This window comes from Lutjanus erythropterus, chromosome 10, assembly GCF_056507025.1.
Source record: "Lutjanus erythropterus isolate fLutEry1 chromosome 10, fLutEry1.hap2, whole genome shotgun sequence".
NCBI classification, from domain to species: domain Eukaryota; kingdom Metazoa; phylum Chordata; class Actinopteri; order Lutjaniformes; family Lutjanidae; genus Lutjanus; species Lutjanus erythropterus.
In genome coordinates, this window is record NC_139326.1 from 5012274 (window position 1) to 5038913 (window position 26640).

The 26640-nt window shown below is 38.4% G+C and overlaps 7 protein-coding genes and 1 non-coding gene across 12 annotated transcripts in view; 3 read left to right on the top strand and 5 right to left on the bottom strand.

Annotated features, from left to right (window-relative positions):
* Nucleotides 1–1215: 1215 nt before the first annotated feature.
* On the bottom strand, nucleotides 1216–4605 carry alkbh2 (alkB homolog 2, alpha-ketoglutarate dependent dioxygenase). The gene is made up of 4 exons (XM_084727949.1): nucleotides 4468–4605; nucleotides 2671–3000; nucleotides 2391–2589; nucleotides 1216–2170 (listed from the first exon to the last, which is right to left on the bottom strand). The coding sequence occupies exons 2-4, from the start codon at nucleotides 2939–2941 to the stop codon at nucleotides 1861–1863; spliced, it is 780 nt and encodes a 259-aa protein (XP_084584075.1). The 5' UTR covers nucleotides 2942–3000; nucleotides 4468–4605; the 3' UTR covers nucleotides 1216–1860.
* unga (uracil DNA glycosylase a) lies at nucleotides 4185–7154 on the top strand. 3 transcript variants are annotated; one of them, XM_084727948.1, is made up of 7 exons: nucleotides 4185–4371; nucleotides 4691–4918; nucleotides 5006–5101; nucleotides 6068–6165; nucleotides 6299–6387; nucleotides 6489–6667; nucleotides 6758–7154. In XM_084727948.1, the coding sequence occupies exons 1-7, from the start codon at nucleotides 4273–4275 to the stop codon at nucleotides 6896–6898; spliced, it is 930 nt and encodes a 309-aa protein (XP_084584074.1). In that variant the 5' UTR covers nucleotides 4185–4272; the 3' UTR covers nucleotides 6899–7154. The 3 variants fall into 3 exon arrangements, with proteins under 3 accessions (XP_084584074.1, XP_084584073.1, XP_084584072.1); XM_084727947.1 differs by lacking the exon at nucleotides 4185–4371 and having other exon boundaries at nucleotides 4589–4918; XM_084727946.1 differs by lacking the exon at nucleotides 4185–4371 and having other exon boundaries at nucleotides 4589–5101.
* Nucleotides 7155–8183: 1029 nt separating this feature from the next.
* pxmp2 (peroxisomal membrane protein 2) lies at nucleotides 8184–12570 on the top strand. The gene is made up of 5 exons (XM_084727951.1): nucleotides 8184–8365; nucleotides 8773–8895; nucleotides 9893–10055; nucleotides 11809–11928; nucleotides 12023–12570. The coding sequence occupies exons 1-5, from the start codon at nucleotides 8256–8258 to the stop codon at nucleotides 12089–12091; spliced, it is 585 nt and encodes a 194-aa protein (XP_084584077.1). The 5' UTR covers nucleotides 8184–8255; the 3' UTR covers nucleotides 12092–12570.
* A 35-nt stretch (nucleotides 12571–12605) lies between these two features.
* isg15 (ISG15 ubiquitin like modifier) lies at nucleotides 12606–14713 on the bottom strand. Its single transcript, XM_084727953.1, has 3 exons — nucleotides 14557–14713; nucleotides 13022–13378; nucleotides 12606–12889 (listed from the first exon to the last, which is right to left on the bottom strand). Exons 2-3 carry the CDS (start codon nucleotides 13370–13372, stop codon nucleotides 12761–12763), a joined length of 480 nt encoding a protein of 159 aa, XP_084584079.1. The 5' UTR covers nucleotides 13373–13378; nucleotides 14557–14713; the 3' UTR covers nucleotides 12606–12760.
* Nucleotides 14714–16821: 2108 nt separating this feature from the next.
* LOC146319872 (polyubiquitin-B-like) lies at nucleotides 16822–18620 on the bottom strand. Its single transcript, XM_084727954.1, has 2 exons — nucleotides 18231–18620; nucleotides 16822–17562 (listed from the first exon to the last, which is right to left on the bottom strand). The coding sequence occupies exon 2, from the start codon at nucleotides 17548–17550 to the stop codon at nucleotides 17080–17082; it is 471 nt and encodes a 156-aa protein (XP_084584080.1). The 5' UTR covers nucleotides 17551–17562; nucleotides 18231–18620; the 3' UTR covers nucleotides 16822–17079.
* A 152-nt stretch (nucleotides 18621–18772) lies between these two features.
* gatc (glutamyl-tRNA amidotransferase subunit C) lies at nucleotides 18773–21639 on the bottom strand. Its single transcript, XM_084727950.1, has 5 exons — nucleotides 21284–21639; nucleotides 21153–21203; nucleotides 19197–19366; nucleotides 19018–19121; nucleotides 18773–18907 (listed from the first exon to the last, which is right to left on the bottom strand). The coding sequence occupies exons 1-5, from the start codon at nucleotides 21482–21484 to the stop codon at nucleotides 18846–18848; spliced, it is 588 nt and encodes a 195-aa protein (XP_084584076.1). The 5' UTR covers nucleotides 21485–21639; the 3' UTR covers nucleotides 18773–18845.
* Nucleotides 21640–22020: 381 nt separating this feature from the next.
* Nucleotides 22021–22093, top strand: trnak-uuu (transfer RNA lysine (anticodon UUU)). The gene has a single exon. It is a non-coding gene; the product is annotated as a tRNA-Lys (tRNA).
* A 2368-nt stretch (nucleotides 22094–24461) lies between these two features.
* sgsm1a (small G protein signaling modulator 1a) overlaps nucleotides 24462–26640 on the bottom strand; it is a 35302-nt gene continuing 33123 nt past the window's right edge. For all 3 annotated transcript variants that reach the window (XM_084727956.1, XM_084727955.1, XM_084727957.1), the window contains one exon: nucleotides 24462–25806. In XM_084727956.1, the coding sequence (XP_084584082.1) occupies nucleotides 25718–25806 (89 nt within the window). In that variant the 3' untranslated portion in view covers nucleotides 24462–25717. The remainder of the gene's footprint in view (nucleotides 25807–26640) is intronic.

Genomic DNA, 26640 nt, shown 5'->3' on the forward strand with positions numbered 1-26640 from the left:
ACGTGTAACAATTTCTGAACATTTTGGCTTCTAAGGGACAAAAAAACAGGAACACCTGACAGTATATTGCATTCTGCAATATGTTGTTCACATGTGAAGCTTAAAATGTTATTTTTGTTGAGGCTGTCGGAGGTGTTGACTCAATTCTGTGGCATTTTTATGATGCTGTAGTTATTGGTGTTAAATTTTAATGCAGTATACTCAGTGTTCCTGTTATTTTGTCCATGCTGCCTGTACATTACAGACACTGACAGAAGTAGCTGACTAGGATTTCTTGGAAATATTTCTTAGAAGTTGTTACATATTCTTAAAAGTCAAATAGGTAGATTTTTCCTGAACTCTGGTTCTCTCTTGTCTGATCTAATTTGTCTAATCATTCCCAGAAGTGTACGTAGACTGTATTGGAAATCATGTTTCAATTGAATTTGATATTTTTCTATGTTTCCAATAATCCTTACACTGTCATGATTTGCAGAGCTGCACAGTTGAGGTACAAGTGCCACGTTGTCTTTTAACACATGAAGCCATGTGTGTTACAACTAATGTGAACATACAATATGATGCATCAGAGCCGCTCCGGCCTGGTGTTGATGGGTTTTAACGGTTTAACAGATTATTAATGATCTGCTCTCAGTTAATAAAGCCACAGAATGACTGCAGGTTTTTTTGGGCAAGTTATCCTGAATATTTTTAATTCTGTGTCACTGATAACTGCCATGTTGCTCCTACCAAAACCAACCGAGTCACCTGGAGAAATTTGGCCTGGTGCAAAACTCCTTGTTAATGTTTGCGATTTGCACTAATGTATATTCATGTGAGATTGTGTGTATTTGTGTGCAATCTGTAAAGGTGATTGTTTTCAGGTATTAAAAAAATAAAACAAATGTGCAATTTAGAGTTTTTATTTTTTAGACTATTTTCTGTTAGCTGACCAGGCATGCAGTCCTCACTGAAGGGTCTCAAACAAAGAATTTCTCCACAGAGATAAACAGTATATGTTCCAGAGGAACAGATGCGATACATAATTTAAAGGGGTAAACAATTGGTACGACAGCAATATACCGTCCACACAAAGAACTATTACTGTAAAAATATCATTTAAACAATCATTCTCACTCAAGTAGACAGTGGAGTCTACTTGACTCCTCTGTCCACTTGGGCTGGAACAATTTTTAAACAATATTTTTAAAGTACTTGGTATGGATGGCCTTTAAGTTGACCTTGAGTAAAGTTTATTTATTTTTAATTCTATGGTAAAGAAAGAGCATCACAGATTCAGCAGACACCCTCCAATGTATTAAAACTAATGCAAAGCTGAGTCTGAGTTCTGCCCAAACACACAGCTCAACAACCATAATACATTTTTTCACACGTTTGTTCATCATTTTTGGAACAACATACAACTATTCTAATATAATGCATCCTAGGTTGCATTCACACTGAAGGCAAAAGTAGCCAAAATCAGGGTTTCTTTGCTCATATGTGACTCAGATCTGTTTTTTTCATGACAGTATGAACACAAATCCCATGGAACCTGAATTTCTACAATGTGACCCCAGTAGAAACAGTCATACTGGACTTCGTGCAACTTTTACGTCACTCAGTCATGCCTTGAGAGTCTTGTGGAGAGACTCTGACAGACAGAAGCCCTCTGGCATCCTGAAATCTGTTTCTGTGAAGTCAGTTCAGAATTGTGACCAGTTCACACCTGAATTTGATTTATGCCACATTTAAAAAAAATGGTCTGAACAGAAAAAAAAACCATCAGATGTGGGCAATAAATCAGATTTGAGCACTAAGGTTTGTAGTGTGAAAGAAGCCTTAAAGGCTTAGTTTTAAGCATTAATAATCCACTCTTGGTCATCTCTTTCTGTCCAGCAGGATGCGTCTGAAGGTGAGGTTGATGCGAGGCTGTGAGATCTTCTTGCGAACGGGGAGGCTGTGGTACCAGAAAGTGTTGGTCGGGGAGTTCATGAGGAGCAGGCTTCCGTGAGCGAGCTCCAGCTTCACGGGCTCAATCTGTCGGCGGACCTGTTTTCCCCGAGCATCTCTGTGCCGGAAGATAAAGTCTCGCGCAGCTCCCAGAGAGACGGAAGCGATGGGACAGAGGGGGTCCAGCTCCTTCTCATCATCACGGTGCTCGCCCATGTGATCCTGCCCGTCTTTGTACCTGGAGAGAAGAGCACGTTCAGCAGGGAGACAAATATTAGTCCTCTTACTGAGTAATTCATATATTCTTATTCTGTGACAATTTGATAGGATTTTGATATTGTACATTTAGAATTTTCATGTATGTGAGATTTTGAATGCAAAATCTTTAAAGCTCAATATCTCAAACCCACTCAGAACACAGACAGAATCAGCTGTGACCTTTAAGACTAATCTCTCACCTGTTGACCAGGACAAAGTTAAACGTTTGTCCAGTTGTTTTTGTGACAGCATCCCGGATATATTCCAGGGTTGGAGTCCACGGGCAGGCAGACCGTGTCACCCCAGAATACGTGTAGGTTAGACCCGCGTCTCCGTATGTGGCCTGTTTTCTTGGAATAATGTACACCTTTCCAAACACCTGCACCCTAGATTCTTCCCCTGGAACAAAAACAGCCACAGTCGCTCATCTACGCTGTAACTTCTGGTCATAACAGTACAGAAAAAGGTTTGATGTCGTACCTGTAGAGTACACCACCTCCGCCTCCAGCTGTTTGAAAAGGTGGTCTGCTTCTTCTTTGGAGAACAGCAGAGCGTAATCACAGTCGAGCCCCTCTGCCTCTATTTTCTGCCAGGGAACGGGGTGAGAGAACTCTGCTAAATGTTCATCCTCCTCATCTTCCTCCTCCTGCTTCACCTCCTCATCACTCTCCAGTTTGATCCTCTTCCGTGGACTGCTTGCATCATTGGTGCAGGACCGTTTATTCTGTCCTCGAACCACAAACTTTTCCATTGCAGGAAAATTGTTGTCTGTGGAACTCTAAGGAGCTTTATTTCAGGCTTGTTCAGGACCTGGATGATATAAAGAAAAATGAAACATTAATACCGATTTTATTTTCATATTTGTTTAAATAAATTTGACAAAAGCATCTTCAATGTGCGTCTCCACTTGGTGGACTAGGTCATTATACCATATTTCTCAGAATATTTATTAAAATTTGTTATAATTTGCTGAATTCATGACCTTTTAATAAAAGGCTCACACCTAACCATTGTTTTTTCAATTAATCTATTAACTATTTAGTCATTTCTAGATATTTGGTAATGAGCAATGTCTGTGCACACAAGGCCGAACAAAAAATGTCTGCAGACAGATCTGCAGGCAGCCTTGTCAGTGTGGCTGCTGTGGAGGGATGTTGTGACCCCCTCTGTTGAGCTTCAGGAAGTGCTAAATATACACCATGTTATAATGTCTACAATAATGCAATGATGCAGGTCCTCGTCCACAGAATCCGCCATGTTTCCACAATAGCCTGAAACAGACAAACCAAACACTGGCTCCAGGTATGGCCTTTTGACTTTTGCAGCCATTCTAGGTTTTGCAGGTGAGTTGATTAAAATCTACTATTTCACCACCAGATGGCACTAAATCCTACACACTCGTCCTTAAGTCTACAGCATAACTCAATGTATTTGATCTATTTCATTAATTTATATTTTAAAAAATCCAACTAAAACAACTGACTAAGGGCGCCCTGGTCTATCTGCATTAAAAAAACATCAGTCGACCTTTAAAGAGTTCAAAACGCAAATATATTCAGTTTACTATAAGACATTTAAGAACATGTAACTTAAAGATTTGGGGTATTTTTTTTATTGAAAAATGTCTCTATCAAATATCAAAACATTTGGCAATTACTTTCTGTTGACTGACTACTGGATTACTCAACTAATTTATTTTATCTCTTCAAAATTGTGTAAATAACAGCAAAGACCTCGACATTAAGCCTTTAACATGATAAAATATCACATAATTACGAGAAATAGTTGAGGAAACGTGTATTATTCTCTCAGGTGGATGCCAGGTGCTTTGTATACAACAAACTGTAGTAAAACTGTAGGTAAAAAAAAAAGAAAGAAAAAAAAAACAGGCAGTTTGTCTTGAACAGCCCCCAGCTCATAATTTGCTTTCGTCACTTTCCCTGCTTTGGCGCGAAATGTTTTAATCCTGTGGGAGAGTTTTAGGCAGCGTGCAGAGCTCACCGCAGTTTTATCTCCTTCGTTATCTAATAATTGAAATTAGTTCGTTTACGGCAGCCGGTCGCAACGGTGTTCTTCAGGAAAATGATTGGACAGAAGACTATTAACTCGTTTTTCACGCCTGTGTCGAAAAAGAGGATTTGTAAGGATTTAAATGAAGCTGAGGAGGATGCCAAAGAGACGGTGAGTCACTTCTGCTTCAGTCTGAAACTATCCTTGACTAAATGTCTAGTTAATAATGATAAAAAAGAGCGTTATTAATATTTAAGCACTACTCACTGTTTGAATGAGTCCTGTATTTTCCCGCGACACGTTCAGCGTCACCCAAGCTGCGTTCACGAGCCCCGCTGTGTTCACGACTGTTGCTAAAAGTGCTGCTCACAGCCGCCATAGCACGAGAATGTTTGTCCCGCACTGTCGACGGTTTCTAAAGCCCCTTTCTCCTCCAGCTGCACGCTTCTTACCAGCTTTGTATTTTGCTCAATACACTAAAATTATACAGAAGAAGCTGAAGTCCTCCCCGGTGGAGTCGGAGCGGTCCAGCCCTCCTCGTCCTCCTGCGTCTGCTCCTCCTGCTTCTGCTCCTCTGTCCCCGGAGCAACTGGACAGGATCGCCCGCAACAAGAAGGCGGCGTTGGAGAAACTCGCTTCAGCTCAGACACCTCCAGGGTTTGGAGAAAGCTGGAGAAGAGCGCTGTCTGCTGAGTTTGGAAAGCCCTATTTTAAACAGGTGAGGGGACGAGACAGCAGGGCACTGAGACTGCGCACGGTGTCTCTTGTTTTGAAGAGTTTATGCAACTTCCTGTCTCTGTCACAGCTGATGAATTTTGTGTCTGAGGAGAGGAAGCGACACACCGTGTACCCACCTGCTGAAGAAGTCTTCACCTGGACACAGATGTGCAACATCCGAGATGTAAGTTTAACTGCATGCACACTTTTCCTAACCTCAGAGGACGTCTGACACCCGAGCATAAAGCACTTAAAGGGACAGTTCACCCCAAAATAAAACATGCATATTCCTTTTTTTGTTACCTGTGTTGCTGATTATCCATTTTGATTGTTTTGGTGTAAGTTTTGGAGATATCAACTATAAAAGAAGGCACTCAGCTTGAGTCTGTTGAACTGCATCCACCAGCCATGTCACTGTGCAAAAGGACGCGTGCATCTACTGATGGATGAGAGGTTACAGCTAAGCAGAGGGGGACGTCATTAATGTTTATGAGCACGCGCCTGTCATCCATGAGTAGATGCATGCGTCCCTCTGAGCGATGAGGGCAGACAGACCGACTAGTTCCTATGCAAAAATGCTCAGAACAAGGTACGTGCATTATCTTGAGTAACTGGGTGTCATTGCTTTTTTTTTCTGGACCCTTTGAGAAGAGTCTCAGTGCCATTTAGTCCCGTTATATTGAAGAGAGGGCAGACAAAAAAAGCTGCTGGGAGTTGGCGTCAAATATAAATTGAAGCTTTTAATTTTAATTTAATACTATTGAATGCCTATTAAGTTTGTAGTCATACTTGGTGATATTTTAGCTAATAAAAATAAGTTGTTTTGTCACATGTAAGTTCTTGAAAGTGGTGAGTCATCGTTTCTTTTATCACACTTGTGTCTTGCTTGATAGTTACTGTGACAAACTTAGTTCAGCCTCCCCCACGTCCTAAACCGACAATAAGCCTGCACACCTAACAGGAGCTGTGGACCACATGCAAAAATTATTGTTAACAAATAGTAGCACGCAGATTTCCTTTTCAACTTTGTTAAAATGTCAAGGTTTTGAGTTTCTTTGTGTGAAGAGTTACTGAAAGCCCTGTGCAAATTTGGGGATGTCCCTTAGTTTGTCAGTAATTGTCAGTCACTTGGCTCTGTTTGCATTTCCAGGTGAAAGTGGTGATTCTTGGTCAGGATCCATATCATGGTCCTAACCAGGCCCATGGATTGTGCTTCAGTGTGAAAAGACCTGTTCCTCCTCCACCTAGGTTAAAACCTTCTCAGTGTCTTTTGCTGCTTTTCTTGCCTATGAACTAGTAATTTTTCTGACTTCAAATCGGATCTTGCTTTGTGCTGTGCAGTATTTTGACGTATTTTTTTACATCCTTTATCCATTTCCAGTTTGGAGAACATGTACAAAGAACTGGTCTCGGACATTGAAGGCTTTCAGCACCCTGGACACGGAGATCTGACTGGATGGGCTAAACAAGGTACATTTAAAAACAGCTCTTTGTCGAGTGTTTAAACAACCAGAGAGCTGTTGGTCACTAACAGACCTGCTGTCTTCTCCGTCTGTGACTTCTGTCATTAGGGGTCTTGTTGCTCAACGCTGTGCTGACCGTTAAAGCGCATAATGCCAACTCTCACAAAGACAAAGGCTGGGAGATGTTCACTGACTCTGTGGTAAACTGGCTGAGCAACAACCAGGAGGGTATCGTCTTCATGCTGTGGGGATCTTACGCTCAGAAGAAAGGAGCCGCTATCAACAGGGTGGGTCTGCACTGTTGTTTTGATAAAAACACTTAAAAACAAAACTTTTTTATCACGTTCTTACATCCAAGTTCTTGTTCTTTCTTGCAGAAACGCCACCACGTCCTGCACACTGTGCATCCTTCCCCCCTGTCCGCTCATCGAGGATTTTTTGGATGCAAGCATTTCTCAAAGGCCAACGAGCTGCTGAAGAAATCAGGAAAGTCTCCCATTAACTGGAAAGCACTTTAATTTGTCTTTATGTTGCTTAACTACAGACCAAAACCCACCCATAAGCTTCTTCAGTTTCCTGTTTTAGCGATAGTATGTGCAGAGATTTCTTTATGTGAGAGTTAACAGTTTACACTGTTATATTTTATACACTGAGTTTTCATAAAGGCCTTTTTCTCAAGCTGTTGTCACTCCAGCATTGTAAATATGTTTGTGTTTTTTTTGTACTTTTTTTTATTGAAACTTTGGTTCTATTAAAGTGGTTCCAAATAGAGAATGTTGTAGATTGTCTCTAAATTTGTTCACTTCCTCACACGCTAATAAAGCAGAATATAGTAGGTTGTTTTTAGGCTCCACTGCAGAGTTTCAGGATCACTTTGTCATCAGTTTTTGTGAATCTGAATACACCAAACATTTTCTGCATAAGATAAAAACTTGGTGATCAATGCTTAAGGTTAAAGAAAATAATAGGAAAGTTACTGTGGAATTGTGGAAGTTTCTGGCACAGTAATTAGTGGTTTGTCTCTCACTGTATCCAACAAACCACAATGGACATTTTTAATTGTGTGAATAGTGTCATTCATAGTGGCTCCATTCCATTTAGGTTGCAGGAACCTGCTATTTAACATGCTGTGACTGTTATTGTTGGTAGTTTCTCCTCTGGTTTATCAAGTCAAAATATCACTGTGGTGGGATCAGGAGCAGCCAGAAATGGTAAACCAGATACAAAAATACGCTAAGCTTAAAAAAAGTTAATGTTGCTGTAAAACCTTAATACTGCAGAGTCTTAGGAATGCCATTAAAACGATTAAGTGTAATAAAGTGTGATAACTGTGGAAATATAAGAATTTAAATATAAGAATATAAAAGAATAATTAGCATTTTCTTTTATTTTCACATTTATTTGTTCATTTATTACACTTTATACTTTGTATTAAATGTAATTATTTTATGACTTAATTAATGTAAATCCCTTTTTAATTTGGACCAGTTATTGACAGATTAATATTTCATTTGTATATCTTTTGATAATTATTTCTATTCCTCATTAAAATATCAAATTATGAATTACTTTGGAATTTAGTCTATTTGTTTACATATTAAAAGAATAATTTGTATGTATTACTTCAGATTTTTATTGTAGAATTAGGCATTAATAGTGTTTCGTTACTATTTCTTACGTGACCCTTGTTGTGCACTAAAAATAATAAACCTAGATTTAACAAAAACCAAAATAAAAAAAAAAGACGTCGACGTGAAGGCGTGGCTCCGTCAATGACGCAACGACGTCGACCGGAAGAGTTCAGCGGAGTTCCTTTTCAACTTCGCCCTGCCCTGACAGTTTTCTCGCGGTTATGTTCGGGCCGTTCAACTGATAATGACTGTCCAGAGTCTGCCTGTCCGGGATGCGGCCGTTCATTACCGTTTACTGCAGGGGTATCTGCTCCTTCTGAAGAAGTACCCCATCCTCACCAAGTCTGTGACCAGGTCTGTAGCTTCATGAGCGTAATTCACTGACTGACTGGTTGGTTAATGTTCTGCAGCCTGGTGCTTCTTTTTTGTCGTGTTTCCTCAGTTTGACAGTCAAAAATGAGACGATGTCTTTTCCTGAAACTGTGACAAAATTAAGTTGCTGTTTGCAACAATGTGACCAACATCTGCATTTTTCCAGCAGCCTTGTTTTTTTTTTAATGTTTGCACTGACCAGTGACCATTGACTGCCCTTTTTGTGTCACCACTGGCTTTAACCAATCAGCATCTGCCAGAAAAACCTCCCCTAACAGGGAGTGTGTGGCACTGATTTCAATTTGTCACTTGTATTTTATTATGAATGTACCTGTTGCATGTTGACAAAGAGTTTTGTGCTTGTGTGTGTGTGTCTTTGACATTTTCAGCGGCATCCTCTCAGCTTTAGGAAATCTTCTGTCGCAGACTTTGGAGGCGAGAAAAAAGGCCAAAAATGGAGCCCCGGTCAGTGCGATTGACCCAGCTGGAGCTATACGTTACGCCATTTATGGGTGAGACTTTACACAGCAACGAAACTGAGGGTTGACGTGCTTTTCATGGCTCATCTACCAAGAAAATCAGTGTAATACTTAGTCTCAGACAGTGTCAAATACATAGAAATATGCTGTACTTTGCTTTTGATTGATCTAGGTGTGAAAAAAGCAGTGAAATGTCCCTTTATGCATTGAATAAAGGTTTCACACATTTGAAGCTGTGTTTTAAAGACTCTCTGGACTCTTTAGGATAATCCAGTCCAGATTTGACAAGTCTAGGTCTAATGAAATGCTCCTTTTATTACATTTTCACAAATAAAGGTTTAACTAATTTTAAAGTGGGTTTTAAAGAGTCTGGGATAATCTAATCCAGATTTGACAAGCCTCTGTTTAGTGTTTTTTGAAAGAGCCCTGGTCCATTGTGTTATAGATGTAAAAAAAAAACATGTAATCTCCCTTTTTTTTTTTTTTGCATTTTTACAAATAGAATAAATGCTTTTAAAAATTGGCAGTGGGTTTCAGACAGCATTAAGGCTTTACCTAAAATCTCTAACATGCTTTCATATCAGTAAGAATGCAAAACATGGAGGATTAGAGGACTCTAACTTCAAGGTGTTCCCTGTTAAAATCTGAAAATGAAGACAGACACTATGACCGAGATTGTCTTTGTGGTGTTTTAATAGAGCTTTGCAAAGGATCAGCACACAGTCACACAGAAAGTGTAAAAGGAACTGATGATGAGTCAAGAATGTAAATCTGTCTTAAAGGTTAGGAGGCGAAGGAGGCTGGGTCAGGATGGACCTGAAGTTCTTATCAGGAGGGTCAGGATGTGATTGTATTATCAAAAGTTGTTCTTCCAAAGGGAGAACAGCTGTGTGTTCAAGGACAAGTAACCAGTTAGTGGTCAGTTCAGAATATAATTTTCCCACAACCTCAAACTTAAACTCCCCTCTTACATTTATGTGTTGTTTTTTGCTGTTGTTGTTTTTATATAATGTCTTTCTGTGTGTTGCAGGTTGTTTATTACAGGACCGGTGAGCCATTACTTTTACCAGCTAATGGAAGTGTGGATGCCCACCACAGACCCGTACTGTATAGTCAAACGCCTGCTACTGGATCGGCTCTTTTTTGCCCCCGGCTTTCTGCTCCTTTTCTACTTTGTTATGAACATCCTGGAGGTGGGTCATCTCAGAAACCGTCCCTCCTGTCGCTTCGTTATACCGCAATGATTCGATATATTACACCGGCATGAAGTTGGGGGACTTGGGAGAGACAGATTATTATAAACAAGAATGGTCAAACGTGCTGCAGCTGAGGCAGAGAGAGAAAAAATGCCGGATCCTGTACTTTCCATTAGCGTTCGAACGATGTGGGTTTTTCACTGGCCGGTGCTGATATTTAGAGAGAGCAGCCAATGGCCAACATATAAATGTTAATTGGGAAGGAAAGATGTAATTGTAGGAAAACTGTCACAATACAAAGAAAACACCACCATATGTATAAAAGTCTAAAAAGTTTACTTTTTTATGCAACCACCACCGTCAGTTTTTGTATATATTATAACACAGTGTTGTTGAGATTTGATACAGTATTACAAAACATAATATCCTGGTATTTTCTTACACCTCTACTATATAATACTGATATAAAAACTAAGAAAAATCATGTTTAATTCCTTTATTCTACACACATTACAGTTTAATACGGAGTCGAACAATTTTTATGTCAAACTTGCAAAATGGCCTACTGCGATTTTCAGATCGCAGGAGATGCAATATTTGTGTCAAAATACCGTTTTAAATTAAATATTGTCATGTCACTGAGATGTCCTGGCCTACACATCATATTCTACAGACTTAAGAAAACATCTTTGTTTGGTACAGATTCCCACAAAATTCACACCATAATCATTTTAACATGATTTTTAATGAAAATGAGAATAATGGAATTAAATATACATAGTTATTTTAGTCAGTAACATGTTAATTTATATGGAATTGTAATTATTTAATGAAATAGGAAAATACATTGGGTTGTGGTGTAGATTTGAGAACGTGACTGATATTTATATTATTTATATTATTCTATACATTATATCATATTTAACACCGGCCAGTAGCAGTTCTGGATTAGAGTTTCTGTCCTTTAGGACGGGAGAAATGTATTAACCTTTAGAAAAGATGATGGTGACTGAGAAACTTTTGGTTTACAGCAGGATGCAGTTACAGCGCAAGGCTCCCAACTAACTTTTCACCACCTTCCCAAAACTCCACACCCCTACTCAGTCGTGTTTCCGATGACTTTTTCTTTTTTTTTTCTCTCTGTTGTTTAAAATTGGCAGTTTGCCCCTTTAGATATGATTTGCTGGCACTCGTGCAGTGTTTCAACCTGGATATTTACAACAGTATTTACTGCACTGTCTATGCGCACTATTAAATACGTTATATACATGTTATACATTAAAGGGATAGTTCATATTTTTTTTTAAGTGGGGTTGTATGAGGTATTTATCTGTAGTCAGTGTTGATGTACAGTAGATGGCGTTCAGCATGACCCCAGTTTGGAGAAGCAGAAGGAGCAACGGAGTGTGTTTTAGCCACTCAGATGGCCTTTTACACTGGAAAACGGGTGTTAAAAAAGCCAAATACTGCTCCCTCTAAAGCCACCAAACTCCACTGACAAAAATGACAGTTTTGCCTTGCAGAACACGTGAGCTGCTGGTCTACTGCTGCTTCAATCATTTAGTTTGCTCGTGTTACTGTGTGACTTTGGATTAGTTTGGATTCCCCAAAGTCACACAATAACACAAGCAAACTAACCAGTAAGTCTGGTGGCTTTGGAGAGAGCCATATTTATCTTACGTAACATCGGTTTGTGAAGAAAATATGTTGTGAAGATATTCTAAATATATAATATATAATCTATTTTCAGGCTAAAGGGTGGGGAGACTTCGAAAAGAAGATGAAACAAAGTTACTGGACTGCTTTAAAGATGAACTGGAAAGTTTGGACCCCCTTTCAGTTCATCAATATCAACTTCGTGCCTGTTCAGGTATGCACTTGCATTTCACCGGCGTCCTGTTATTGAACAACTGATGAGTCACACGACTAACGTTTCTGTCTGTTTTTTTTTTTTCCTCTTTCAGTTCAGAGTGCTGTTTGCCAACATGGTGGCCTTGTTTTGGTACGCCTACCTTGCATCTGTGAGGAAATGAAACTTCCTTTGATTTTTTTTTCATAGAAAACAAATCTTGAGGAAAACTGGTTCAGGCCGATTACTGTACTACTGTATACCTGTTCAACACTTGGACAATAATTCTCACAGACAGTAGCTCTTCTGATTATGTCCTAATAAATCTGTACAATTTGTTTCAGTCATTACAACATGCTGCTATAATAGTTTGAATACATGAATGAGTGTGTTTGTAATAACAGAAAATAATAATGTAATGTTTTTTTACAGAGCACTGCCAAGATGTAATTGTAAATGTGCACTTATATAATTTAAACAGTCTCTTTTATATACTGGAATAATGTCAGCTTTAAATCTGTAATGCTAAAGTGCCTTTTTGTTACTTGTGATCTAATGAAATACATGAAATGTAAAGAAATGCAAATTCACATTTGGGAGTTTTTGTTTTCTTTATTAATTTAAATTTCCAGTTTACAAATAAAAAGAAAATAATTTGTTGAATTTGTTTTAACATACAACATCGCTATGGTCCAAACAAAATAACAAGCCAAGAAAGTTTTTAAGATGCTACAGAATTATACTTTCTCATTAAAAAAAACTAATAAATAAGAAATATTGAATCTAAGGTTATCTGGACTTCATTTGTATTAAATAAAGGAATGTACAGTAAATTATTTTGTTGATATATTGATCAGAAGTGTCCACAGCCTCCTCTCAGACGGAACAGGAGGTCGATGGTACTGTGCTCTGTGACGTTGTAGTCTGAAAGTTTACCAGTCGTCATCTCTTTGCTCTGGTGAAGGAGCCTCTGCTGGCTCGCCTGCAGTGATGGAAGGAAAAAAGTAGATCTTTTACTCAACTGCGCTACTGTGGAAGTATAAAGTAGCATACAATTGAAATGCTCGAGTACAAGTACAGTACTTGAGTAAATGTACTTTGCACCACTGCTCACCTGCACCCCCTCTCTGTGCTGGACCTTGGTCTTGAAGTCGCTCACAGTCTCGTCAGGTTTGATGTCATAGGTGCTCACTTGTCCCTTCTCGTTTCTGAGGAACACCTGGAAGGTGGACTGCTGGGTCACCAGCAGGGACAGCCTGGAGCCTGACCGCAGACCGTAGGAGCTGACGAGCTGCGAATTGTCGCTGAGAGTCGTCCTCTGCCCGTTGTCATAGACCAGCCTCTGCATGTGAGGGGCGACAGTGGTTTTTTGCTGGATGAGGGTTTTCAGAGAGCCCACTGTGATCCCTGGGTCCACCGTCAGGGGGATGGACATCCCATTCAACATAAGGATTGTTAGCTCCATTACTACCTGGTGACAGTTAAAAAGAGGGTTACATAATTAGTATGGCAGGATTTTTTTCTTCAATTAATCAGTTTTCTTCTTTCACTCCAAGTCTCAGGTAGTATTATTTAGTAGATTAGTACATCATTGTAGTTTTTTGTTAATTATTTAATGTATATTTTTTTAAAAAGTGTACTTTAAAACAGATGCCACTAAACTCGTATTTAGGTGTACTTGTAAGTGGATTACACTGCAGTACACATTCTGCATTACTGTGTAATTTAAAAAGTATAATAAATTGCAAATAGTGGCAAGTTAGTTTACACCTTTAAGTAAAACATCTTTTTGTAAATACAAAATTAGTACGCTTTGTTAAAGTGCACTTTAATATAAGTTCATTTTTAAAGCTGTGTATCGATTAGCTGATAATTAGCTTGATCAGCCGTCAGTAAACCTTATCATACTTCAGTAGTTACCTAATATTTCTGTAGCGGTGTCAAAGTGTCGAAAGCTCCCTGCGCTCTCTGGGGAAAATATTGCGCCAAACTCCCTTTAAGAAATACGATATACTAACAAAAACCTACGTCTCCGTAAAAACGCGTGAGTCTAGAAACGCAAGATAAAAGGCGTCAAACGTCGACAGTCTTCTTGTCAATTCGGCATCAATATAATCCACTAAACTAAACTGTATTTCCGTACAAACTTTACATTTTGGACTTCGGCGCCACCGCCGTTGGTTAACTGCGCTATTGTAGTGAGAGAAGACCTTGGAAATGAGCGACGCACTGCGCCAAAACTTTTAGGATTTTAAACTAAAGTAAATTCTGTATGCGAATCGGAAACACACCGAGTTAAACTGAGCTCTAACACTGTCGATACACAGCCTGTCATGAGTATGATAGCATTTTATGAGGTTTTTTCAGCCGTTACCAAAATAAATAACCGAATTAGATGCTTTCTATGTGTTGTCAGAAAAACTCAATAAATTATCAGAAGTCAGAAACAGAAACGGGTTTGTTGCGTCGTACGTTTACATATACGAGTTATTTGCCTTTGTGATTTTGGTGCATAACACAATAAGTTGAAAAGATATAAAGAAATTAACGAGTAAGTGCTTCAAGTCAAGAAACACAAAATTATCGTCATCAGATTAAACATTACAGCGGATTTCTGTCAATAAAGTGTTGATAAAGAGAGCTTCCTACCTGGCGATCGCTTTAGAAAAGTCCAGAAACTTCGAGAAAAGTCTTGAGCTGTTGACAAGCAAACGGATGATGCTCGGTTTCGGCAGCTGTGCCAGAGGTTTCAGCTGACAGCTGTTTATATACAGGCAGCTTCAGCTGCTCAACACCGCCCCCTTCGCTTAACATTCGTTTTCCCTTCTATTACCAAAAACTTTCAGTTTCCATTCTCCTAACATGACGCAGCCGTTATGAGCACTTATAATGTTTTGATCACAACACTGAAGCACGTTTATGACTTTGCCACAAAGTTTTAATAGCAAAGTTGTATCAAACAGGAGAAACCACTGAAGAAACGGTGGTTAATTTGAATGAATTACAGACAGTTATTGATTTGTAGGGGACTTTTGGATGGTCTGATGGACCTGAGGTCAAATAAGGACAGTCACCAGTCTACTGTGCTGAGGAAATAACAATAATAACAATTAAATAAAGCTGAATTCAAGATTCAAGAAGTTTATTGTCACACTGGTGAAAAGTTTTCCTGGGAAAGTGACTTAATTAATAAGACATAACAGTAATGATATGATAATAATGTGCATTTATAAAATAAAATATATGCTAATAAAAAAACTTGATAGGAAGACATAACAAGAACAATAAACACAGAAACAGTGGAAAGTTGAATATTTGTAAGATATTACCGCAGTAATGTATTAATTTAATGAAAAGCAGCCTACAGCAAAATACAATAAGCAAACTAATTATTTCAGCAAACAATACTTTAGCTTTATTAGACCAAAATTGTATTTTCATTTTTCTTCATATTTTCTCTATATTACTTTTTACTGTATATTATTTTAAATAATTAGAATCTGCATTGTTTTTATGTGTGCACTAAGAGTTTATGTATGTTTGAGTATTCTGTGTTGACACGATGCAAACAGTTTATTTTTTTTTATACATGTTGAATATCTTTCTGATACATTTCTCATGAGACGCCTAATAAATGTTCTATCTTGTTACGGGTCCTTGGCTGAGAAAACATCTGGTTTATTCCTCAAAAGCAAATCTCAGTGAAAAGTTAGCAGCTTACAGCCTTATGAAGTGTTCACTGAACATCAAGGTTTACTGAGCATTCAGGTTCATCTGCGCTAAAAGATACAGTTTCATTTTAAAATAAAAAAAAAAAACATTAGAGATTAAACTGTAATGCATTTTAGTTCCTGTGTGAAACATCTGTGGATCATCTTGAGTAACCGGGTCATGATTTGTGATGATCTCTGGAAAAAGACATTAATGTTGAGTTTTGTGCTTTGAGCGCGGCTCTCTATTCTTAAAACTCTTTATCTTACAGCAAAACTAACTAGATGGATAAATAGAACTACAGGTAAGTAAGGTAAGAGGTAAAATATGTATTTTTGAATTTGGATTGAAGTGTCCCTTTAACATAATAACCTCAGTTTAGCCATCAGAACTTGAATCAGAGTACAGGATGACCAGAGGAAAAATACAAACATAATTTTTGTAGGGAAAATACCTTACCTTTATTATTAAGACCTTTATTTCACTTAAAATATACGGACAAGATTGTGTAAATTATGCTCAACAACAAAAATCCACTAAGATGTAAGGTCTGTATTCTGACATCAGTGTAGTATTTTCCTCCAAGGCTTCCAAACATTGAATAAACTGATCTCATATTGTGTGTGTGCATTGTTCAGTCTAGTTTGCTGAATTTTCCAAGCTTTAGAAACAAAAGTAGCTCATACTTTGATTCTCAGAGCACAGAGAACGCCCATGAGCTGAAGCGTACAACCGCTACATCCTGCAAAACCACAACCATCTGGATGAAGTTTTAACAGATTCCCTCACTGATTACTTTCAGCAAACCTACAGTAACTTAATCAAGCATAAATCTTTTAAAAAGTTAGCTATATTTTGCTTAAGCTATAGCTCCTGTTCCTATGCCAAAGACATGAAATCGGCTTTATTATTAAGGATATCAGACAAATATTGTAAACTTCACAAATAAGACTTTTCATTTTAGACAACATTGGTAACTATACTTGATGGATGCTCAATAAACTATTAGCTTAGCTATTAATCAACTTAAGCTCTTTATCTGATGAGATGTGGAAACAATGTGAAAAATATTCCAAGGAAAATACCATGAGAGTAGCCTACTGTGATAAATTTTAGTTGCTGAAGATTTTAAGGAAGCATCATGCTGCAGCCAAACCAGTCTGGTCTGGGGTCAGAAGAAAAAGAAGACCTCAAAGACAGATATGTGGTACATAAACAAGTCTTTATTAAATACACAATACAAACATTAAGACTGCAACAGCGTCCAGTTAACTTAAATGCAATGTATATTTGTCCTCATGAGATGTTAACATGCTGTGTTGGGTATATTAGCAATGTAAAAACAAAAATAACATGAAGCCAAAACAAGTTTTTGAGGTGAAAATGAAAGTACAGGAGAAATACAGGATTTGGGGCTGTTTAACCGTCATCTATTATATTAGCCCCACTTTCTGAGGGGCGTCAACAGCCTCCTCTCAGACGGGAGGTCATGTGGATGTTGCCTCCTGCTCTGATGTTGTAGTGAGACAGTGTTTGACTGTCAATCAACTCCTTGCTTTCATAAACGAGCCTCTGCTGGCTCACCTGCACCCCGTCTCTGTGCTCCACCCTCTTCTTTAAGTTCATCACAGTCTCGTCAGGTTTGATATCGTAGGTGTTCTTCCCCCCATTTAGGTTGGTGATAAACACCTGCGTGGGGGCCTCGATCACCAGCAGGGACACCTGGGAGCCAGACTGCAGACCGTAGGAGCTGACAGGCTTTGAGTCGTCGTTGAGAGGTATTTTCTGCCCGTTGACGAAGGCCAGTTTCTGCTTGTGAGGGGGAACTCCGAATTTGCCCTCGATGAGTGTTTTGAGAGAGCCCAGAGTGTCCTGTGGTTTGACCGTCAGGATGTGGGACGTCCCGTCCATCTTCACAACGTTTATATCCATGATGAAAGTGGCCTGAAAGATCAATCAAGATATCGTTAAAGTCAGTCTGCAAAAACTTGACAGTGATGTGGAAGCCCATTTCTAACAGTAAAAGAAAAACAAAAAGCATAATCCCCATGGTAAGTCAAATTTATAAGATAAAAGTCATAATTATGATACAAGAAGTTGAATTTGGGATTAAAATATCAAAATCATATGATAAAATGTCAAAGTTATGACTTAAAAAATCAATTAAAAGTAAAAATTAGGGTAAAAGTCACAGTGATATAAAGGTTGAAATTGTGATTAAAAATGAATGATAAGATAAAAAGTCAAAAACACAAACACTTGATATTTTTAGAAGTCATAATTCTGATGCAAAAAGTCATAGTTATGTGATAAAGAAGTCAAAATTATGAGTTAAACTAATTAATTAATAACTATAACCTACCATAAGGATTTTTTTCTTTTACTGACAGAAATGAGCTCCTATACAACAAAGTATCAGGAATCAGAAACAGATTTATTGCCAAGTAACTTTACACACATGAGAAATCTGCCTCAGTGATTTTGGTATAAAGAAAGATAAAGAGCAAGAACTTCTAGCTGAGAAGCAAATATAGAAACTTGCCAATATAATAATAATAAAAAAAAACATCACAGTGTATTTCAGTGAAGTGTTGATAAAGAGAGCTTCCTACCTGCTGACCTTCTGAAGACGTCCTGAGAAGATGATGGTGATAATCAGAGATGATGCTCCGCAGCAGCAGCAGCAGTTTATAAACCGGCTGCGTCACCTGACCAACACGTCACCCTTCACCTAACATTCGTTTCCCTTCTCTGACTATTTACTTTCACTTTCTATTCTCCTAACATGATGCAACTCCTGTGACAACCTGTAATGTTTTGATCATGACTAACACAGATGCAAGTTTTATCACCCAGGTGTGGCTGCTGTTAGTATGAATGAATTACAGACAGGGGACTTTTACGTGGCCTGATTGGCTTACGTCAGGTCAAATGAGGACTTGGTTGCAATAACATTTCATCACATGAAATCTGACTGACAAATACATCAGTCTATTTTTAGCCACACACTTTGGAAAAAGCTTTCTATGGAAACAAAACAGAAAGCGAGAAATTATTAAGTATATGTTGTTTTTTTTTATTAAAACTGACTAACTGAAACTAAAATGAGACTGAAGCATAGGTGTTAAATGAAACTGAAAAATACAACTCCAAATGCATGACCAGCAGTTTTTTTATTTAACAAAATAAGTTCCCAGATGAAAGATTAGTAATAAATATCATAAAAATCAGAACTCTGAGTGTTTTAGCAGAGCAGTCCTCTCTTCTCTCTTTGGTAGAGGAATATTTCCTGTGGTAAGAAAATAAATAGTTAGAATGAAAAAAGGTACACACCATCGTCTTTAATTTGACTTCATCTCAATAATGTGCAGCCAATCATAAAATCTATGATAACGTTACCTGGTGGCGCCACAAAATATTCCTCAACTGTGTTTTTGGAGAGCTGAAGCAGTTCTTCAGCAGTGTCCCCCTCTGTCACTGCGTCGTCCCTCAGGTGTAAAACCCTGCATGTGCACGGATGAAATCTTCAGTCAGTAAATCAACAGGCTTCAACAAGCCGTTTTTCATAACTGGCGTACCTGTCCTCCAGAACTGAATCCATGGGTTCGACCCCTGACGTGTCGACGACATGAAGCTGATCCGCGAACCGGATCGCTTTTTCCAAACACTCCAGTCCCTGTTTGGTGCGGAAGTCGACCAAGGCCAGTCGCTCCAATTTGTCCACCAGGTCAGCAGGGATTTTGGCAGGCTGTAAAAAACCAGCGGCGTGTTGCTAAGAAGTCTGAGTTAAATGTTTCCTTCTGTCGCTTAAAAATGCCTCTAATTATAAATCATTACCACTAACTGCCATTAATATTTGTAATTTTGTCTTGATGTTGCTCAAAACAAAAAACACACAAGACCAAAATGGACCTCCAGTCCTCTATGATATGCAAATCTGTTTATTGCAGACGACAATATTTGGACATGAATAAGAGTATGATCAGTGGCATGATATATGTGTATGTATGTGTCCATAGCCATTCCTTAGTTTGAGTCCTTTGAATTTGTTAAGTAATAAAGCTAGCTTGCGTGGAGTGCATTTGAATCTCAGATTTTAGGCAAGAGCACAGGCATCTCCCCCGTCAGTAGAGGAAAGTAAAAACACGTCTCTAGTGACAAGCTTTGCACAGATAAAAGTCAGTGTAATCAAGGTCTGACATTTTGAGGGAGATGAACACAAGATAAACACAAAGATGTACAGCATTAATTCTGTCTTGCAATATCAACATAAGGGAAAAATAATTTGTGTATTCAGCCTGTGATTCAAAATTCAACTTTCCACCACGTTTCATGAAAACTGGGCGAGTAGTTTTTCCTTTATCCTGCTGACAGACAGCACTGAAAACTTAACCTCCTTGGTGGAGGTCATAATTAGTCTATGGCAGGAAATTCCCTCACTGCTTCAGCTAAATAAGGAAACTGTGTCAGCAGAAAAACAAAAAGGGAATCTGGTACAGATATCCGCTTTTTTTTGGTCCAACTCTTAACTGTTGAAAGTTCATGTCAGGCACAGATAAACCTCTCAAAACACATTACATTAGAAAGGAATCGCTAATTTTACAAGAGCAATTAAAATGTGTTATTTTAATATTATTACTTTACTCAGTACTCAGAAAACCATAATTATATTACAGTTAGTAAGCCAAGTAACTCTGAGTGACTTGTGCTGACTTGTCCTGGGTAGACTATCTTATGATGATGTGTTCGTGCAGCAGGTCATGTCAGCCGCTCGCCAAAAAGCTAAATGAAGGATAAAGGATGAGGGCGAGAGAGAGAGGCAAACTTTCCACCATTATTTTGACTCTGTTTGGCTCCTCAGGAAAAAATATGTTAATATGTCAATATGTTTAAAGGTTACACACAAGAGGTAAACTTTGTTTCCACCACTGGATAGCTAAAAACAAAAACTTTCTGAGTGTCAACAGTTCACTGGATGGAGAACAAGGCTGCCAACAAGGTACAAAAGTAGTGTAGTAATATATTTTTTTTAGCCAAGTAATAATTAAAGTAATATTTTTATTTTCTGAAGGAGTCATAGGTAAAAAGTAACTTATTACACTTTCTGAGTAAAACTGTTCAATGTACAGCACCTGACTTCTGTTTGAGACAGAGTTAACTGTATATCTAAAATCTAGGGCTGCAAGTAAAGATTATTTTCAGTCGATCAATCGGTCACTTATTTTCTTGATTGATCGATAAGTTGTTTGCCTATAAAATATCAGAAAAGGGAGAAAAATGGCGTTCACCGTTTCCCAAAACCCAAGATGGCATCCTCAAAGCAAATATATTCAAATTACTGTTATAGAGCAGTAATCAGAGAATATCTTAAAGATTAGTCAAGCTGATTTATCGATTATCGAAACAGTTGCTGCTTAATCTAATGATTGATTAAAGGTTGCAGCTCTACTAAAATCTAACATGAACTTCGTGGTCATCTAGCATTACTTAATAAAGTGCTGCATTATGCTCATTCACGTTCATGAGGAAATTACCGGGGGAAGTTGGTCCTCTGGTACTGGTTCCCATGTGGCAAACAGTGGTACCTATCAGAGAAGGCAGCCAGGTGTCAAAACTGATAAACCAATTCTGCAACTCAAGTAATAATCATTGACCTTTAATTTACCTTGGGGTTATGTGGTTGAGAGCTGAACAGACGCGTTACACTGGTGTTGTGGCCGTGTGTGCAGCTCTTTCTTCTTCTGCGGAAGTTGTCCACGTTCGTCACAGACTGTCCATCGTTTGTAAACAGGTTACATGAAGGCCGACTGACTGTCAGCGACGCACCGCGGCATGTGCGTTTAGCAGCGAGGCTAAACACTGACATTTTCGGCGCAGTTAGCTAGCCAGCAATTTGCGAGTTGCACAAAAACCTTGTCACATTTTCTCTGTCTTTACAAGCTCTCCAGGAAGGTCAGCGCAGGTCTGAACTAGCATGCATGCTAACGACTGGCGAACTCAGAGGAGGTTGAGCGACGGGAAGCGAGAGGTGTCACTTTCCACTCACTTCCTTCTTCGCTTATGTGCCAAAATACGAATTCGTTTAAATTAAATTACAGATACTTGTCCTAAAATGTACATGAGTGTTTTTCTGTTATATACATGTATTAAACTTTCTTCAGCAAAGTCTCGTTAAGTATCACATCTTTGAAAGACACTGCTAGCACTGTGAAAACCAGCGTTCCCTGCGTCTAATGCTGGTGCAGTCGTACTGTTGCAAGACATGATGGTTGTTGTACTAATTACTTTAAAACAGTCGACTACATGAAGCACAAAATCATCATAATCATCTGAAAAAAACACACGTGCTCAGATTATGTAATATCGTTTAAATATGACGATGGCTTCCTCTGATTTCAGAGCGCCCGGATAGCTCAGTCGGTAGAGCATCAGACTTTTAATCTGAGGGTCCAGGGTTCAAGTCCCTGTTCGGGCGTCTAGTGTTTTGTTCAGCATACAGCCAGGCTCGCTAGTCTAGTACATGTCCTCTGTGTGAAGTTGTCTACCACTCTCAAAATATTATAGAGTCAAGCCCACTTTCTTTCAAAACTGACTTCGGCTGATCACAAATACGTATCAAGTCTGTAAATGCTGTAGTATTTTTGTCAAAGATTAATAAGTAATTTTTGAGCATTTCAGGCGGAGGAAGGCACACATACCGGGGCGCCGGTTCGAATAACGCCTCTGACAGGACTGAGGAAGAATTTAACTGACAGTTCTTCATGATACCCATTGAAGCATAGACTGGAGAATAATAATAATGTAGCTAGACAATAAAGTACTATAATTATTCTACATCTACTCATTTATATATTTGATATGATAAAACCCATTTTTTGCAATGCTTTCCATGACAGTATTTATTTTAATGAGGTATTTTTGCCCACATTTCACCTTTAACAAATATTGTGACTCCTGCGATTTGAAAATTGCAGTAGGCCATATTACGATTTAGATAAAATTTTGATTAATTGTTCAGCCCCACCAGGCACGCAGAGAGGAAGAGAAGCGGGAGACATAGGAGAGAAACTGAAAAGAAAAAGCAACAGATTAATTTGTGTTCTCTGCTATATTTTATTTATGATAATCTACTGTATGTAATTACACAAGGGTGCTTTTTGGACCTAGGTGAAAGAACTGTTTTGCGACTTGACACTTGACTTTTATGGAGTTATTTTGTATTTGGTGTATATGGTTTTGTATGGGCATATTTTGAGTTCTGGTATTGGGCTGGTTTTTGTGCTGGTTTTATTTGCCGCTGGGCTGGTTTTGGGCTGGTTTTGATTGTCTGTTTGGCTGGTTTTGTCACACAGACTTGGCAAAGTCAGTCATAAAGAATTTTACAAAGAACCAAACATATCAACCTCGTGGTGGCGCCAGAGGAAAACTCAAAGTATGATCAATCTTCTAGGGACCATTTCATTGCAATGCCTGCACTGATCTTTTATTTTTATCTGCTTTCTTTCTACTATTATGATATATGTCTGACTCTCTCACCCCAGTTTGACTGAACTGAGTAAAATGCACATCACAACATGTTTTGGAAAAATAATGATGATTCCATTTTTATTTTTTATTATAAGAACATATACCATTTACTATATGAACTCTTAGTATAGAATTTGATTGTTTTACAATACACATTTAGAACTGGCCACAAAATAAAAATATCAGCTTTACAAACAGAGCAGCATCTGCATGAGAAAATAACGAATGAATAAATAAATAAATAATAAATATTTTGGCAAATAAACGTTACAATAAATTAAAATAGGTTTTCTGACAGCAGTTAGCATTCACAAAGAAACACCAACATTAAAAGCAATTCATTTTAACCACAATCATGAAGCAACACTTGAAGACCAACTGAATTTTAGGCGATGAATGACCAACATTAGTTCTAATTTAAAGGTGTAGGTCGGATTATTTGAAGGAAGGTTATATGAAGTATTGATAGTCAGTATATCAGAAAATAGTGGTCTTCTCCACATGCCACTAGTGTGGAGAAGAGAGGAGTATTGGCATGGGAGCAGGGTCAGCAACGTCATATTTTAGCCAATTAAAAAATGGCCCACCTAAAAAAATCCTGCAATATCTTCACTGCTTCACCTTGCCGTCAAACAGACTTTTCTGATGGGAAATCAATGTTCAATAGCCGAATATTGCTCTGTCTCGCGCTCAACCAAACTCCACTTGCAAAATCAGTAATTTTATCTTGCAGAACACAGGATTTGCTGGTCGACTTCTCCCTCTTGCAGTTAGTTTGTTTTATTGTGTGACTTCAGTGGTTAGTTTGGATTCACTGAAGTCACACACCAACACAAACTAACTAACCAGTTGAAGGTTGGGTTGACCAGCAGCTCTGGTGTTCTGTAAATTAAAATCATGGATTCTGCCAGTGGAGTATGGTTGAGCGAGAGAAAGAGCGATATTTGGCTCATGTAACTGCAGTTTTCAGTTGGAAAAGGCTGTCTGACTGCAAGATAAAGCTGTGACAATGTTCTGCATATATCATACACTTAAAATGATAAAGATTTTTTTGACGGGCCTTTTATCAGTTGCTCCCACAGCAGTTAATTGCTTAGCTTCCATGTTGGCACTCCTCTCTGCTTCTCCAAACTGGGGAACCGCCATCTATTCCAGGTCATACAATGACCAGGGATAAGTGCCTCATACAGCCCCCCTTCAAATGATCTGAACTACTCTTTTAAGGGGTTAAAATTATACATATATTATGTCCTCACAAGTCCTAAATCTGCCAAAACATCACAACAGTTTCCCTCATAACACCAAATCATTTGCAGTTCATTTTGAAACTTCGTCATACATTTAATCTCTGTGTTAAAGTCTCTCTCACGCTGAAGAATCTTTAAAAAACATGTGGAATCACAAAACCTGTGCTAAATATTATCACGGTCTCATCTGATCTCCCATAATATTCAATCATATTCAAGCTGAAATTAACTTTTAATTCAACAAACAAGCGTTAGACAATACAAGACAGAAAAAAAAAATCAAGGTGAGAAAACTGCACAATTTACAAAATATACAGTGGTTCACTGAAAAATAACTCAAGAGAACTATCAAATCAGGCTTGTTGCTTTATATAAATCTCCGCCCAAACATCCATTAAGTCACTTAAATATTAGGTTATGATTTTACAGGAGTTAACATAATCTAATCCTCACACAGTAAGATAAACACAGTTTGCTCTCAGTACAGTACATTTCACACATAACAAATCAAGACATAATATTTGGCAGACAAGGCAGTTCAAGGACATTAAAAACACTGTAGGTTGCTAAATCACTGACATGGTGCTAAAAGCTAAATTATTCCTAATGTTGTGTCTTAAACATAACTTAAGTTTGAGTTACATTTTGGACAAGAACCCAGTGTTCCGAGTCAGTCAAAATTAATCTGATTTTGGGTGTTATCTTTAAAGAAAATGAAAAGTCTGCAGACATTCTTTCCTTCATTAAGGGACAGGATCAGGGAGAAGACTTTCTCATATATTTAAAGTAAAGTTAATCTTGTAGACTCTGACTATTTATTAAAATAATTATTATAAACTATTATCACAATGTATCTTTCTCATAAATATAGTCTCTGGTTGAGTTCAGCTCTGCTTTTTGGTTTGAAATGTGCAACTAAAACCATCCTTATCTCAAAATACTAAGTGCACTCGGATTAAGATCAAAACTTAAGGGATTTCTGGCAAAAATATTCAGAAATTAAATAAATAGTTTTTCAGATACATTTGTTTTCACGTGAACATACTGACAAATATGAAGCATAATATTCTCATACACCTGCTGACAACACAAACAACATCATGGACACAGTCAATAGGGCTCATAGCAGCAAACAGTGATTGTAAAGGCTTTGTGTAGTGAGTGTGTGTGTGTGTGTTTGTGTGTGTGTGTGTGTGTGTGTGTGTGTGTGTGTGTGTGTGTGTGTGTGTGTGTGTGTGTGTGTGTGTGTGTGTGTGTGTGTTGACTCTTGTGCTGCTACAGCCATTCACACTTTACTTGGAAGGAAAAGAAGACAAACAGCTCCGTCACTTGTTCTCGATCAGCATCTGCACCTTGCACACCAGATCTCTGGCCAGGGTCAAAATCTGCTTGATGTTGTGGTGCTCGGCCATTTCTGAAAGACAAAGAAACACGGAAGTCGAGTTCTTCTTACCAGTGCACGTGTGTCAAAAGGTCAAAACCTGTGCTATTTCAAACAACTGCTGCATATATTTCAGTTCTTGATCTGAGCTAGAGATTTAGTCAGAGACGACAATCTGACGCTGTTGTACTGTAACGTTATCACTCGAGCAGCTTCTTACTCAAGCTAATGTTAGCTTTCCATCACTTAACTGTCACCAGCATCATTTAGCTATGTGCCACACTGACAGCGAACAGTCATGTATCTTCTATCTGTCAAATTTCAGTGTGAATTTTTTGGTTTGGTTTTCATATAGTTTGCATTCAGCATAATTTAGACAGAAGACAGAAGATGCCTGGACGAGACTCTTCCTCCTGATAAAGTGATGCTGTTTTATACTATTGTTTTAATTGTAAATTGTGCTGCATTAGTTGTTGCATTTGCAATAGTAATCAGTGCTGTAATCAGTGGCGATGTTCAAATAAAATTGTTATTTGTGCAATTTGCTGAGCTCCACCATCAGAGACATACTGTATGACGTGACTACAACTGCAGAAAAGGGAGCCCGGCCATGAGACACACACCTAGACTTGATCGACCTGGGTTGGGCCTGCCTCAACTGAGAGTGTCTTGTGATAAAAGGCCCAAACACCCAATGATGTCTCAGTCCACAACTGATGACATGTCGTACTGGTGGCTTCATATGGTGATCACCTCCCAAAAAACATACAAACAACCAAACAAACAAAAAAAAACTCCACCCACATAAGTATAGTGCTGACCGTCAGGGATTGTAACACCCGGTCCAACCCTAACCCTAACAAAATA